Genomic DNA, 16,110 nt, shown 5'->3' on the forward strand with positions numbered 1-16,110 from the left:
ATATCATCTTTAGAAAAATGGCTATTTAGGAGTCTCCTTTGATTCATCTTATTTTGGTTTTGGGTCTTCCTGGATCTGAATGTCTGTTTATTTCTCCAGATTAGAGAGGTTTTCAGCCATTATTTTTTTGAACAAGCTTTCTTTCCCTTTCTTTCTCTCTTGTCCTTCTAGGATTCTTATAATATGAACATGGGTCTGTTTGATTGTGTCCCATACATTTCTTAAGCCATATTTACTCTTTCCTTCTTTTTTCTTCTTGCTTCTCTAACTGGATGATTTCCAATTCCCTGTCTTCGAGTGCATTAATGCTTTCTTCCACTTGACCTACTCTGTTATTGAACCACTCTATTAAAATTTTCATTTTAGTTATTGTATTCTTTATCTCTTTGATTTCTGTTGAGTACTTTTTAATGTTTTCTATATCTTTGTTGAAATTCTCACTTTGTTCATGTATTGCTTATGTAACCTCAGTGAGCATCTTTATGATTGCTACTTTGAATTCATTTGAGTAAATTAACTTACTGCTATTTCATTAAGATTGGTTTTGGGAAATTTATCTTGCTCTTTTGTTTGGAACATATTTCCCTACTTTTTTTTTTCATTTTTCTTGGCCGTGTTAGTTTCTGCACATTAGATAAAATAGCAGACTCCTTGAATCTTGTCAAAGTGGCTTATGCAGGACACAAAGCACATCAGTCAGTCCCGCCCAAGCTCCTGATTATCTCTCAAACCTCTATGATTGTCCCTGATACTGTTTTTGTTCTTGGTGGTTCCCAGTAGTCGAGAATGTGCCAAGAAGCCATCAGTGTTTCAGAGGGCAGGATCACCTACAGGCAGTGTTTATCTGTGGCCAGACCCTCAGGCAGGAGCTAAGAACATATGCAAACTACTTCTGGAGAGAAACTGAGATAGGCATATTTTCCTGGTCTTTTTGCACCAAGCTGGGATATATATAGTCATAAGGGGGTGCTCCTTCACCCATTTAGAAACTGTTTATTTGCCATCATCTTCTAGGTCTTGTAAATATAAGCCTCATTGGCTATCAGAGCAAGGTGATTTGGGTGCCTAAATCCTGGATGACAGCTGTAAAAGTGGGGACACTAGATATATGGACCATTTCTTTCAAGATAGAGACTGGCAACTTTGTTTTATTGTTGGAGTTATCTGGAGGGAGATGGTGGGGAAAGTGCTAATTGGCTCTCTTTGGCCATGGGAGGATAACAGTCAGCACCTAGATGAACTAAGTAGAAGCTGGACAGTCATGCTACAGCTTATAAAGTAGGTAGTCACACCCCTTCCAGGGAAAGACTAGGAGAATGGGCATTTTGCCTGCTCTCTCTGCTAAGCCCTGGGTTAGGTGGGGGAGGGGGAGGATAGCCATGGCAAGTACCCAAGGGCACACCTGTTGCTTCTTTGTTTGCTACCATCCTTGGGACTTGCAATGCAAATCCAGTTGTCCGTAAGAACTAGGTGGTCTGGGAGCCTGGCTCTCAGGCTGCAGCCACAAAAGCTGGGTGCCTGACATGTGTGCAAGCTCTTTTCCAGAAGGATGTTGGTAACCTGGTTTTGTTGTCAGAGTGAGCAAAAGGGAAAAGGTGGAGAAAGTGCCCACTGGCTCTTTTGGGCTCCGGAGAGGATCACAGAACCCAGATGCATGCAGTTTCAATGTGGGTATTTTCTCAGTTGCCCAAATTATAGCAGTTATTCAGCTTTCGATTTCTCCCACAGGAAACTGTTCTGTGTGTAGCTACACGTTAGGTGTGTTCCAAGGGAGGAGGGAAATTCAGAAGCCTACTATGTCCCCATCATGGTTAAAAGCTTTCAGCAGTAAGTTGAACTCAAAAACACAGTGAAGACAGTGTTCTGTTTTACATCAATCATCAGGTACAGGAATTAACTCACGAGCAGTCAGATGGATGAAGTGCACAGGGCGAGGTATGTGGGAAGAGGTACGGAGCTTTACACACCAGGGCACTCCCGGGCACACCACCCTCCTAGCACTTCTGCATCTTCACTAACCCACAAGCTCTCTGTCGTACGATCTTGGTTTTTCTTTTTTCCTTTTTAATCACATGTTTACTGACCTGGGAGATAAGCTTATCTCTTTTGGTTCTGTGAATTTCATTTTCTGTAAAACATTTTTCATTTCTGTAAAACATTTTTTCACAGAATGTAAACAGGACTATTTTTTAACCAAACAAAAAATCCAATACTTAGAACTAAGCAAAAGCCTTAGCTCCTCATTTGTTTTCTTTTAGAAAAAAAAAAAGAAAGAAAAGAAAAAGACACAATTTCCGTTAAAACAAAACTATGAATTCTCATTGGTGGCTATTAAACTGTTTCAGTTTATATTTCGTGTTAATAGTTTTATGGCAAATACTGGCAGATTGACTCATCAGAATATGATACATACCACTGAAGACTCATTTATCCCAGTGTACTTGAACTTGAAGGGGACTTCAGAAATCTTTGCCTAGGGCCCTTTAAGCTACCTTGCAGCCTCTTTGAAGCAGTACAACAAAGAAAGAAATACAGGCATTGTGAACCAGAGAAGAAAATTCCCATTAGTGTTGGAATTTTTTTCAGCATGGAAGAGTATAATTCTAAGTATGGAAGAGACATTTTCAGGTCTTTTACAAGTGATTCTAGCTTTCCTGAATGTGTTCGGTTTTTTTCCTAGCATTTGTCAAATATATTTGAAGTGCATTCAATCCACTTGGGCTGCATTTTGAAAGTGGCTCATAGAAATTTAAGTAGACAGTACCCATTAACATGAATGGACTTCCTAAGGCAAAATTCCCTCATACTGGGCTCAATATTAACCTCGGTATGAGATTAGATTTTACTAAATATTTAGAGAATACTCAATTGTTTAAAAATAGCTCAAATACAATTTCAATAAAGAATTCCAATTAACTGCATAAAATTCAAGTAGCACAACTACTAGATTTGAAGACTATATGCATGGTTTTGTGAAGTCTCTCACCCGAATTCATTGGTATATTTTTATCAATGTGTTTCTTCTGTTTCGATGGGGTTGATAGGCACAGCACTTGTTGTCCAGTGGGACCACGTACATCTCCAGGATAACTACAACCTGGGAAGCTTCACATTCCAGGCAACCCTCCTCATGGATGGACGCATCATCTTTGGATATAAAGAAGTAAGTAATATATTGATGATTTCCTTTCCCCTTGATCTTGACCTCTATCTTTTTCTCCAAGTGTTAAGAAAGGGACATTTTACAGTCATGAACCTCAAATCATTTTCTCATGTGTTGGTTTGTTTTGCTTCATACAAAAAATTTTTAATATACTAGGTGGCACTGATTGTTAATTCTTTGGGTTTTATTTTATATCCTGACATTATGATCAATGAGTTGCATAAAATTATGAAACAATTATATCCTAGTGGTATTATAATGAAATATCTCTAAGAAAAAAATATTTCCAACTTGGAAGGATTTCTCATCTAAATCTGATTATTTATATTTATTTTTTTGTTTGTTTTTCCTTTGTCTATTTCTGTGACATATTTTGGTTCTAATTCCAAAAGTATTAGTATATACGAAAGCTTGTGTGGCTCAATGCCCCAGGACTGAAAGCAATCAGGACCCATAATTCCTTTGGCCAGTATTTATTTCACCCTGAGAGGAAAAATTAATTAGAGGTCTAAGTGACAGAAAGAATAATGGAACTCAAACTTATGGTTTGCTTCATTTTACCAAATTAACAAAGTAAAGAATGGAAATGTATTAAGTTATAGCCTTAAATTTACAGAATGTCTAAATTAGAATTATAGTATGTTAAGTTTAAGAACTCTGTTGACAGTATAATTAAGGACTAATAGACATCCTAAACTTTTAGGGAAGAAAACAAAGAATACAAGAATAAAATTCCAGGAACAGTTGTGCGATATTTTAGGTAGTCACTAGGCGTGAGAGGAATTCTGACAATGTGAATTGATGATGGACAATTATTAGTCCATGGGTTAATGGATATTTATAATAACATAGACTCAGTATCTTATGTGAAGAGTTATTTTTTTCTTGGCAAATGAATCCCTGGCTATTTAAAAATTATTCACTTTGGTTAAGTCTTCTGAAATGCATCTTTTCTATAAAGTGAGGGACAGTTATATTTTAATGACATAAGTCAACCTTTGAAAATCTTATAATTGTTTTAAATATTTCCACTCCTTTGAAGATTCTTCCATGTGGGATATAATATAGGATCTGGTCTGCTTGGTGCTTCTTTATCCAGAGCTATGTTTTGATATCATAGTCTATCATTCATATATAATATGAATATATATATTATATATATATATGGTGTATCTATAGTGTAATCTAGTGTAATCCTGGAACTGCATAGTGACATTATGGAATGTTAGTTTTCAACTATTCTAACCAATGGTGGGAAGTTTTCTGGAAAGATGCAGAGTCCGTAAGTCTAGGGTCTTAAATCTCAATAACTGTAGGTATTTTTGAAGCAGAGGTTTGTGTTTGTACTGTGGTCTCTGTCTCTAGTCTTTATTATCAAAATTGTCATCTTTATTTACATTTTATCCATGGGTGTCTCACCTAGCAGAGTAGCAGTTTATTTTACCTATTCCTTCTTTGTAGGGGGGTTGGTATTTTTAAAATATTTTTTTATTTTCTTTATTTTAACCAAAGAAGAATTTTTCACTATGGTTTTCCTGTTTTGTCATGGGTAACATTATACCAGTAGGCAATTTTAACACTTTCTTTATATTCCCAGACTATTACCCTACTGAACATTAGTCCTTCTGAACTCAGAGTTCTAAAGAAGTCATTACTTTATTATTTGCCTTGCCCTTTCTCTGTCCTGGTTAGAAAGCAGTTTTCTATTTCATATTCTACCTTTTTTTTTCTGATAATTGCCATGAATTTCATTTTGTTGATGCAAATTTCTATTTGTAAAATTTGCCACACTAAGGGTTCCCTTGCATTTGAGGGAAAGCTAGGTGCTCCTGACACTTCTAGAAAAACATTTACAATCACAATAGCATAAAATAGTTGTTTGCATAATGTATTACCCTTGACAAAATGCTTTCACATATAGTATAGTTTTCAATTCTTCAACAATGTCCTATATTCTCAATATTCATAAGGGCACTGGCACATGAAAGTAATAATAAATGTGTGTGGCTTAATTATGGAATTAGATCATACACAATTATCTTTATTTTATAGCTAAGCAGACTGAGTCGGAAAGGTTAAATGGCGTGCTTGTGGGCACAGAACTAGTTAAGGACAAATTCAGGACTAAAGGCCCTAATTTGGTAATCTCAAAATACCTCCACATTTTTTTTCTTTCTCAAGGACATTATGCATAGCAATTCACAAGTCTATTTCTCATTTGTTTTTTAAAAATATTGGTTAATGTTTGGTGTTTAAGGATCTTTTTTTCTGACTCCAACAGATGACACAATCACAATCTCACAAAGTTAGAAGTATTCTGAGTTAAGGTATAGAGCTAACAAAATCGTAAAGACATAATAAGAGTACAATTTTGTGTTCCTGTCCAGCTTAAACTTGCAGAATCAACATTATAGATAGGGAAGTAAAACACAATTCTTTCTGTAATAGTTGCTACTAACTGGCTAAGCCAACTTTGTTTTATTTTATTTTATGTTACTCATTTCATTTCATTTTGTGTGAATGAGAAGAAAAAATATGATTTATGCAGAAACTACCAATAGAGGACTTGTTTAAATCGTAGAGTAAAATCAGTAATGCATCAAGTAAACTTACTGACGCAAATTTCATCTTTATTTCCATCAAGTGACTTATGTCAGTAGCTAATGATGTTTCCTGTGTTAATTGTTAATGTATCAACTGCCCATCCTAACCACTCAGATGTCTTTCAACTCTCATGTCCCATGTATGGTCATTTTTCCAACAGCATAATTTTTCATGTGCAAACCAGATCAATAATGGTCAATAAATGAGAACATATATTTGCACTTATACTAATCTTGCTTGTAATATGATTGAGATAGGGAAGTACTACTGATGTTTAAAATAAGAGTGAACACAGATTTGCTTGTGGCATTTGATGGTCCTTCACCACAGTCCCAATGTGCTCTTAGCCATACTAGTGAGAGAAGTCATGGCAGCATGGATTCATTTAAAGAAGTAAGCTATCTCTCCTGATTGTCACTCTGTATTCTGAAACCAAAGATTTAAAATTCTGTTTTAAGCTATTGTTACGCAGCTGTTTATTGTAGTTAACTTCAAAGAAGTATTTTCCTTAGGATGAAGCCAAATCACAAAAAACATACTGTCTTTTTCTTAATTTCCTGTCAGGTTACCAATTGTTCCCTTTATGAATGCATTTTCCAATTTCACAGTATCCATTTGTTTCTTGTGCATAGATTTAATTACCTGATAAAATTAACCATCTTCTCATCTACTGACTTAATATATTAATAACAGTTCCTTTAAAGTTCATGGCTGATAACTAATATCTAGATTGCCTCTGGGTCTCTTTCTATCAGCTGTATTTTTTTTTTCTTTTCCTCTAGATTTTCATTCATTGGTCATGGCTTTTTTTGTGTTAATTAATTTATTTATTTTTAATTTACATCCAAGTTAATTAGCATATAGTGCGACCACGATTCCTGCCCCTTACCCATTTAGCCCATCCCCCCTCCCACAATCCCTCCAGCAACCCTTTGTTTGTTCTCTATATTTAAGAGTCTTTTATATTTTGTCCCCCTCCCTGTTTTTATATTATTTTTGTTTCCCTTTCCTTATGTTCATCTGTTTTGTATCTTAAATTCCTCATACACCTGAGTGACGTCATATGATATTTGCCTTTCTCTAATTTCACTTAGCATTTTATACCCTCTAGTTCCATCCACGTAGTTGCAAATAGCAAGATTTCATTCTTTTTGATTGCTGAGCAATACTCCATTGTATGTGTGTACCTTTTCATCTTTATCCATTCATCCTTCAGTGGATATTTGGGCTCTTTCCATACTTTGGCCATTGTCGATAGTGCTGCTATAAACATTGGGGTGCATGTTCCCCAATGTTTGAAATTGCACACCTGTATCCCTTGGATAAATACCTAGTAGTGCAATTGCTGGGTCATAGGGTAGCTGTATTTTTAACTTTCTGAAGAACCTCCATACTGTTTTCCAGAGTGGCTGCACCAGTTTGCATTCCCACCAGCAGTGCAAAAGAGATCTTCTTTCCCTGTATCCTTGCCAACATCTGTTGTTGCCTGAGTTGTTAATGTTAGCCATTCTGACAGGTGTGAGGTGGTATCTCATTGTGGTTTTGATTTGTAGTTCCATCATGATGAGTGATGTTGAGCATTTTTTCATGTGTCTGTCAGCCATCTGGATGTCTTCTTTTGTGTCTATTCGGCTGTGTCTCCTTTTATGCTAGATAATTTTTGATTGAATGTTGGGCATTGTTTATAAACTACTAAAGGAATAGATGGAGGTTGTGGACGTTGTTTTCTTCCTCCAGAGAGGGTTTACATTTTTTGTTTGACAGGTAGGATGGAACAGATTACTTTTTTTTTAATTGGCAAACATTATTAATTTTTCCAAATTTTTATTTAATTCTAGTTAATTAACATATAATGTAATATTTATTTCAAGAATAGAATTTAGTGATTCATCACATACATATAATATGCAGTGTTCAACATAAGTGCCCTCCTTAATACCAAACAGATTACTTTAATACTGTCAGGGCTAAGCTCTTTCAAAGTTGAGCATTAGTTCTTGTAAAGACTGCTAAATTTTGGGTTAGCACTTACTTTTAGAGAGTAGTCCTTCGGGGGCGCCTGGGTGGCTCAGTCAGTTGGGCCTCCGACTTTGGCTCAGGTCATGATCTCACGGTTCGTCTGAAGTTTTGTTCAGTTTCTCAATGTCTGAATCTTTCTTGTAAATTACCAAATGCCTTGACAGGAAAGTGGTATTGCATTCACTTCTGTGATTTCCTCTCTCTGGAATCTTGGCTTTTCAAGTCTTTGCTCTTTGATGGCCACCTGATGCCTTCAACGGGTGCTTTCCATATGTTATTTATCTTTCCTGCTTGATCTCAGTAGGAGAAATGGTCTCTTACCAGTTTGTCTGCCATAACCAGAAATCCCATTCACTTTTAACAACAATCCCCTAATTTGATAAAATCTAACATTTATTGAGCTCTTCATATATGCCAAGCAGAGACCTAAGTGTTTACCATTTATCTCATACAATTCTCACAAAAAGCAAGAGGTAGTTGCTTTTATCATTTATAGAAAGGGAACCTAAAACACCCAGAGACATTCAATAACTGTCCCAAAGTTGTGAAGCAAAGATTTATCCAAAGTCATCTGGATATGACTCCAGAACCTGTATTCCTAATCACTGACCCCTACTGCCTCCCTCCAAACTTCCTTTTCAAGAAATGCCTGAACTGCTTCACTCACTTTGATATTCTCTATGATCTTTCCTGGCTGGTCAGTATTATACTGTAGCTCTGCCCCCTTGGGGGCACAGGTAAGAATGGTTCGCCTTTCCATAGCATTATCCTATTTATTTTGTTAATTTTTTTTTAACGAAAAGAGGTTGTACCTAGGTAAAAAATAATAAAAATAAAACATGCACCCTTTCTTAGACAAATAGAATTTGGAAAATCACATTCCTATTTCCTATTCTGTCAATAACCAGCTGTGACCTAGAACCCATATTCTTTATGTTATTTCTATATTTTTAAATGTTTATTTATTCATAAAATAAACAAGAGACAGAGCATGTGCACATGAGTGGAGGAGGGGCAGAGAAAGGGAGAGAGAGAATCCCAAGCAGGCTCTGTCATGTCAGCATACAGCCTGACACACGGCTGCATCTCATGAACCATGAGATCACGACCTGAGCCGGAATCTAGAGTCGGACGCTTAACCGACTGAGCCACCCAGGCTCCCCTTTATGTTATTTTAGTTACTATTGAATAGTGATTGTTGTTTGTTTCATTATAGTAGATGTAGACCTAAAATCTGGGATCATGGATAATGTACCAAGGAACTTACCTATTTATAAAGAAGATTTCGTTCCAAAAACATTAGGGATTTGAAATCAGATATCTTACAGTCCTGATGCTCTCTTTCCTAGCATATCATCATAATTTAGAAGTTGCATTTCCTTTGACTTGTGTTTCTCTTTTGTATTTTGAATTTATTAGATTATTTCTCCTATTGTATTTTGAATTTGTTGTTATTTTAGATACAGACTAGGGAAGGACATGGTTCTTCCTGTGTCTTTTGCAAATTCAGTTATTAGCTCATGAGAGGGAGAGGGTAGTCATCAATTTCAGACAACACAATTAAAAAGAAAGTCATATAATCCTTCTATAAGGTGGTGGGGAAATCACAGAGAATGCATACCCTACTTACACATCCACCTATTCAATCCATTTTCTTGGTTCAATACCTTACTATCTCCTCAGCAAATTTTAGAGGAGGTCAGTATAGAAGAACTCTATTGTTGATTAAGTAAAATCACTTTCTAATCTGTTTCGCCATTTAAGTATTTAAACTTAATGTACCTTAGTGTAACATCCACTGTTTCCATGGAAGAAGGCATAGCTAATAAATCAGCATTGCCTATTTGGTATAGATTTAAATGGCACCCTTAATGCATTTTTACAATTTCCTTCAAGACTCTTTCTCTTATTTGAACTGTAATGATTCTTCATTCATGATAATCATCCCGAAAGTATTAAAAGATGAACAATTGCTGAGCTTGTGGAATTTATGGAAAAAAATAATTCAAGAGAGTAAGAGAAAGCCATAAGAACTGAGCAGTGAAACATTTACCTTTGATATGAAGTAATTTGCCTTTATGACTATTGCTCTGTGTGTGAGAATGTTGGACATGTGTTTATATAATATATTGCATCCAAAAAACTTTATAGTTCTCCCTGTAGAAAAATATATATGTGTGTATATATATATACACATACATATATGTATGACATCTATACATGCATATTATATATTCATATACTTATGTTTTTTATTTAAATAAAATCTATTTAATAAATTTATGATATGAGATTAAGAAAACCCAGGTGACATAAAATGCTGATTATAACTCTCAAGAAATAATACGAAAAAATGGAGACACAGATGATTTTACATTATAGCATTATCCTGTATTTTAAATACATGAAATGTAAAATTGTATCAACATGCCTTTATTTAGGATCTACCTCATTTGCATTTGTGGATGTATTTTATGGTTTAGTTATATCACACATAAAACCTCCTGATGTTTTAGTTTCTTTTTACTTTTCACAGTGTGAGAAGATGACAGACTGACCCGCCTTCCCTTTATAATGTTTCTATAAAAAATGCTGTGGCTAAGAATCAATCAATCAATCAATCAATCAATCAAGTAGCAAGGTAGAAGGATCTATCTAGAGGAAGTAATTTTAGAAACAGAAACTTGTTCTAATGCCGGCCCTGCCCCTAGCTGTTGTATTGTCCTTGGGCAACATATTTGATCTTTCTGGGTGTGCTTTCTCTTCAAAGTCCTTCTTCCTTTCCACCCCTGAGATGTCACTGAGATGTTGATCTTGCCCATATCAGCCCAACTCCCTGCTCGGTGCTTCAAGACCAAAGAACTCTCTTGTCCCTCCCTGAGGTAAAAGGTCTGTGCAACCTACATGGCTTTCCAAACCCAAGGAGTTTCCCAATCCCCACCCTTTTCCCCTAGTGTTTGATTGCCAGGCCATGTGTATGCAAGCTCCCTTGTCTAGCTGTAGTCCCAGATAAAGGCCTCACTATAGTCTTATTGTCTTGAGCCCAGTCTCACAGCCTTCTACAGGCAGGCATCTGCCTCATTGTCTTATTTTATAGGAAGCTCCAATTCTACTTGTCAGCTCAGTAAGGGGCAGTCTTTAAATCACAGGTCACAGCGGTGTGTGTGTGTGTGTGTGTGTGTGTGTGTGTAAAATGGATATGTTGTTAACACTTAGATATCAGAGGATTTTAAATAAAAATATAGATTTGTATCACCCGTTGAGAAATTGGAAGCCCTAGCTCATTTGCCCTACATTTCCACACAGCAACAATTGGCTGGGAAATGTACTCAGGGTATGTTCCCTCCAGTTCCCTCTCACAGTAATTTCTTCTTTCTTACCCTAGGCTGGTGTTAGTTTATGTAGAGATTAAGTCTGAAACCCCTATTTTAATATAGGAACTATCTTATGTTGTCTCCTTCCAGATTTTCTATAGGGTGTGATAGTGGAGATGGGGAATGGAGGGATGTTAAGAATGTATCTTTAGCGTATGACTTTCCTTTGTTTTCATGCCATCAACTTCATCTCTCAATACCTGGCATATGGAAAGAGTTCAGTAACTGTAAGCTAAAACAGGATTAAAATAATTGTGCAAAATGCTAACAATATTCAGGAAAGCAAATGGATTTTTATATTGTCAACTTTAATGGAAAGCCTTTCTATTCAAATGCAGTTTTCAGACAACTAAGCACTAAGATCAGGACTTCGTGTTGTTTTGATAGTAATAAAAGAAAGTATGGCTTTTTATAATTGGATACCCTACTGCGAGTAACACAGAAGCCAGATCTGATATTTAAGGATGATGAGGTAGGAAGCTGAAGGTTGAATGCAGGTGAGAACGGGTAAACTAGTAAGCTTTGGATTTTTTAAAATGTATATATATTAAGCTACTAGACACCATGTGGCTGATTAGCAAGTGAACAAAAATGCGTTTAGAGTGATTCTTCTCCAGTGATAGGCATGTGATTCATACTTTGGAACACCACACTTAACAATCAAGCCCTTGCTGAGATGCTATGCTGCCTATTAGATAGATAGCTGGGTCCATAATGGAAACAAATGAATGTTTTGGCAAGGTTTGCAGTGCAGAAGAGAGAGAAAAATAAAGTTCCATTACCTCTGACTCAAATAGCATGCTGTTATCTCCCTAACTGCTTTAGAGGCAGACAGAAAAGCTCACATTGTATGTGTCGCATTTATGCCTCTGTGTCCTGCAGAATGATAGCACAGCATGGAACAGAGCCGCTTTTGCCTCTGAACCTTCCTTGAAGGACCAGGGTGCTCTGCTCTACCTTTACCCGCCCCTGATATTTTTTCCTGCCTTAATTTTGTCTGCCGACTGCAAATCTTTTCTGTGTCTGTACTTCATATTGCTTCACTATTTCACTTGTAGAAAAATTTATACTTACTTAAATAATAAACTCATTGGTGTCCTGTAAAAATGGAACAAAAATCAAAAACCTAAAGAAAAGAATGTAGAAATGCTTGTGTAAGCTGAAATGGAAGCATATTTTAGCTGGTGCTAATGTTCCCTCCCTATAACTATCCTGTGGAATGAATGTAATTGTGAAACTCATTCTCAAAAATTTATGATTCAGTACAAATCATACAGAGGCCAAGTGAAAATTTAGCTTTGCTTCAGTCATAAAAAGGCAACTATTATAGGCACTTGAAAATAATGAAGCTACATTTTTTTTTTCTTAAAGCATCTATAGTTTACAATTGGTACTGTTTCAGGATGGCTTCCTGAAAATGCCAGAAACTAACTTTGGAAATATTTTGAGAATGACTATAAATTTGTAGAATGGATAAAAAAAAAAATAGCTTCCCATACAGCAAAGTTTTTAGAGTTCTCGTACTTGGACATCCTCATTGGCCATGGCTTCTCTGACTTCATATCCTTGTGCATTAAGAGTCGTCTGTGGAATAGATGATTGTGACAATATGACAGACCCTTTCTTGAACTAATTCTGTGTAATATCAGCTATAATTCTAGATGGTTTATTTATACATAAACACACACATGCCACATACAATTGCTTTGTTGCAAAGTAGTTCCAGTTAAATGTGGCTTTTAACAGTACTCCCGATTCATCTTAATGGTCTCTAATTAAATACTAATATGGAAACCTGCAGACTGGTCTGACTTGCTCACAGAGAGCTGACGCAGCCCAATTCCTTTGGCTGCAGTAAGAGAGAGGATGAACAATCCTTTCGGAGAACAGCCCCATGCCTTTGATGTCTTGAAATAAAAAGATTACAGTCCAAGAAAGTGAGGTAAAAAGGATATGACAATATCAGGTGGAAAGAGCCAGACTATTTCTGAAAGGAATCTGTGAGAAAGCCTAGAATTGTTCATCTTTTCCTCATTAATCTTTTACACTATTAAGCATTTAATTCAATTGCCAAAAGTAGTTTTTTAAAAACCTGATATGTAATTGTTTCATAAAAGACTTGGGTGCCTTCTAAGAAAATGTAGGGAATTAAAAGCTTCTCGTACATTTTCACTTTAATATTTAATTAGGATAAAAGACCATAGTTTCAGAAAATCTGTGCTTTTATTCATGAACTCCATAAAATTTTAAAGAAAAGCACTTGAGGCCAGTGGAATGGCCATAAAATTGTCCTTTTCCAAACTTTCCTCTTCTCATTTTGTCCATCTCGGGACATTCCAGTACTTTTCTTCAGTGCTGCACAGGCGGCCATCTGCACAGGCAGACAACTCCTTACGGCCTGCGGTGTGGAAAACCTCCCTGCGGGTGGACAAAATGGCGGCCCCAATGAAATACTCAACTCCCTTCTTCCTGCTATTCAGACCAAAGGCCGTGGCGACGTCATTGACTCTCCTATTTCTCCCACTCTCCTCACATCCATGGCGTGTCTTGATGGCAGTGCCTTCACAATTCACCTGGAATCCATCTTTCCATCCCTTCTACCTCCTACACATATCACTCCAGTGTAGTCCATGCCACCCATCTCTTATCCTGACAATCGTGATACCTTCCTAACTAGTTTTTCTGTCTCCCCTTGCCTCTTGCAGTCTTGACCACACAACAGATCACAGTATGATCTTTTTCAGTTGTAAAAGAACAGCTTTCCTCTGTTCAAAACTCTCTAAACCATCACTGTATAACATGAAATAAAATTCCGAGTCATTGCCATGGCTTGCAGGGAATGGGTGCTCCCTCTGACATGCCCCCACCTCCTCTCATCTCCTTTAACTATCTTATCTACTCCTCATGCTCCAGTGATAACCTTTTAATTCTGAAAGTCACCAAAAACAATTTAGTCAAAGCCTTTGCCTGTACTGGTTCCTGTACTCAGAATTTTCTTCAAATATCCACATGGCAGGCTCATTACTACAGAAAAATCATCTCATCACAGAACCTCTCTGTGACTCCTTCTCCTAAGGAAGCCCCCATGCCCTTCTAGTCTCTTTGCCACACTTTAGTTTCCTCCTTAGCACTCACCACTGCTCAGCATAGTTTAATTCTTACATTCACTTTTTAATATCAGTCCCTGCCCTCTAGAATGTAAGCTCTATGAGAGCAGCATCTTTGTTCTGTTCTTTTCTATGATTCTAGTGCCTACAGTAATACACAGAAGATATTCAATTAATATCTAGTAACTGAGCAAATTTATTCTATCTTAGCAAATAGCATGGAGAGCATATATGCCTTTTGGAGAAAAGACTTTTTATATAGTATGTAATATTCTCAGAAATTTATTTTCTGCTTTATATTTCCACATTATATTAAGACTTATAGTAGAGTTATTTATGGTAATGGTGGTTTGTCTGACCTAGTCCTCAGAAGTCACTGTCCCAGGAATAAGTATAACTAGAAAACCGGCAGCAAGTTAAAATGTTACCCTTAGAAGCAGACAATGATTTCTGCCTACCTCAGTTCTCTTACAAATAGGTACAATTTTTCACCCTTGTTAACAGTTTACTTGTTGAAGCGTGGAAAGGTCAAGATCATTCAATAGAGTGAAACCATTGAATTGAGGTTTGAAAGGGTCTTTACAGGTGATCTACAATTATCTTCCTAAAGGGTTTGGCCAATTTATGATAGGATTGTTTTCAGTGACAGAACACTGTCTACATTGTTAGGTTACCCATTTTAGTTCCAGATGGACTTTCCTTAGGTTAAATGAGTCTGAATCTAGGTAACTTAGACACATTGGTGTTCATTTTTTGGAATCGAGAGGAAAAAGAATAAACTAGGAAATAAAGAAATCTAGAAGAGTGAAAGCAAGATGTAGAAAATGGAACTTTCTACTGGAACATTCCAGTCTTTCAAGTTTAATTGTATCTAGAAGTGCAGAGATATTTATCTGATTCCCTGAAATCTAGGAGGAAGAATCCTACTTCATTTTGTGTAGAAACACCAGAGAAGTTTGTATTTGCTATTAGATCTCTAATAGAAAATGTATTGGTTAGTATTGCTGTGTAACAAATCACCCGAAAATGTAGTTACCTAACTCCATATCTTATGTCTCACAAGATACCTATGGATCAGCTTGGCAGTGCTACTGATCTGGTTTGTACTCTCTTGATCTCAACTGGGCTTATTCATGTGTCAGCTGTTAGCTGGTGGATTGGCTAGGAGCTAGCTGGTCAAAGTGGACCTCTGTTGCAAAGGGAACTTTCCTCCATATGCCTCTCATATATTTTCAGCAGAGCAACAGCATACATTCTCATGGCAGTGGCAGGAGGCCAAGAAAGAAGGTGGAAATGTACAAATACATTTTCGATCCTCCCTTTTGCTTCACATTTGCTGTCATCACCCTTTGTCATATTACTGAGCCAGAGTCCAAGTGGGAAGGGATCAAAAGTGACAAGGCAAAGGGTTTGGAAAGAAGGAGGCCATTGATGTAGGCCTTTAGTACAACCAGTCCACCACAGGTATAAAGCACGGGAGGAGAGGGTTTGACTTAGAGACAAAATATAAAGGAAGGGAGAGAAAGGAAGAGAGGGAGACAATAAAATCAAAATGAAAGATGCCTAGGTGAAGAAGGTGATAAGGAAGAGAGATTGAAGAGGTGGAATAGAAAATCTAAAAAGAAGGGAAAGCTATGATAAGGAGGTCTGCAGAAACAAAACATGTGACCTAAAAAATAAACCTTATATAAAAATACAATATTCATGGCAATATAATAGGATTTTCCAGTTGAGAGCTTTATGAACTCAAGTTTTGCTTTGAGTATGGGATAAGAGGAATACAATCACTTACACAGAATTATCTGGTAAAATAGTTCTCACCTTGCAGAGGAAAATTATAGTC

At 36.6% G+C, this 16,110-nt stretch overlaps 1 protein-coding gene across 2 annotated transcripts in view; it reads left to right on the forward strand.

Moving 5' to 3' along the window:
* Positions 1 to 16,110, forward strand: part of PLXDC2 (plexin domain containing 2) — a 455,689-nt gene that overhangs the window by 326,623 nt on the left and 112,956 nt on the right. For both annotated transcript variants that reach the window (XM_043564759.1, XM_043564758.1), the window contains exon 6: positions 3,045 to 3,163. In XM_043564759.1, coding sequence (XP_043420694.1) covers positions 3,045 to 3,163 — 119 coding nt within the window. The remainder of the gene's footprint in view (positions 1 to 3,044; positions 3,164 to 16,110) is intronic.

This window comes from Prionailurus bengalensis, chromosome B4 (genome assembly GCF_016509475.1).
Source record: "Prionailurus bengalensis isolate Pbe53 chromosome B4, Fcat_Pben_1.1_paternal_pri, whole genome shotgun sequence".
NCBI lineage: Eukaryota > Metazoa > Chordata > Mammalia > Carnivora > Felidae > Prionailurus > Prionailurus bengalensis.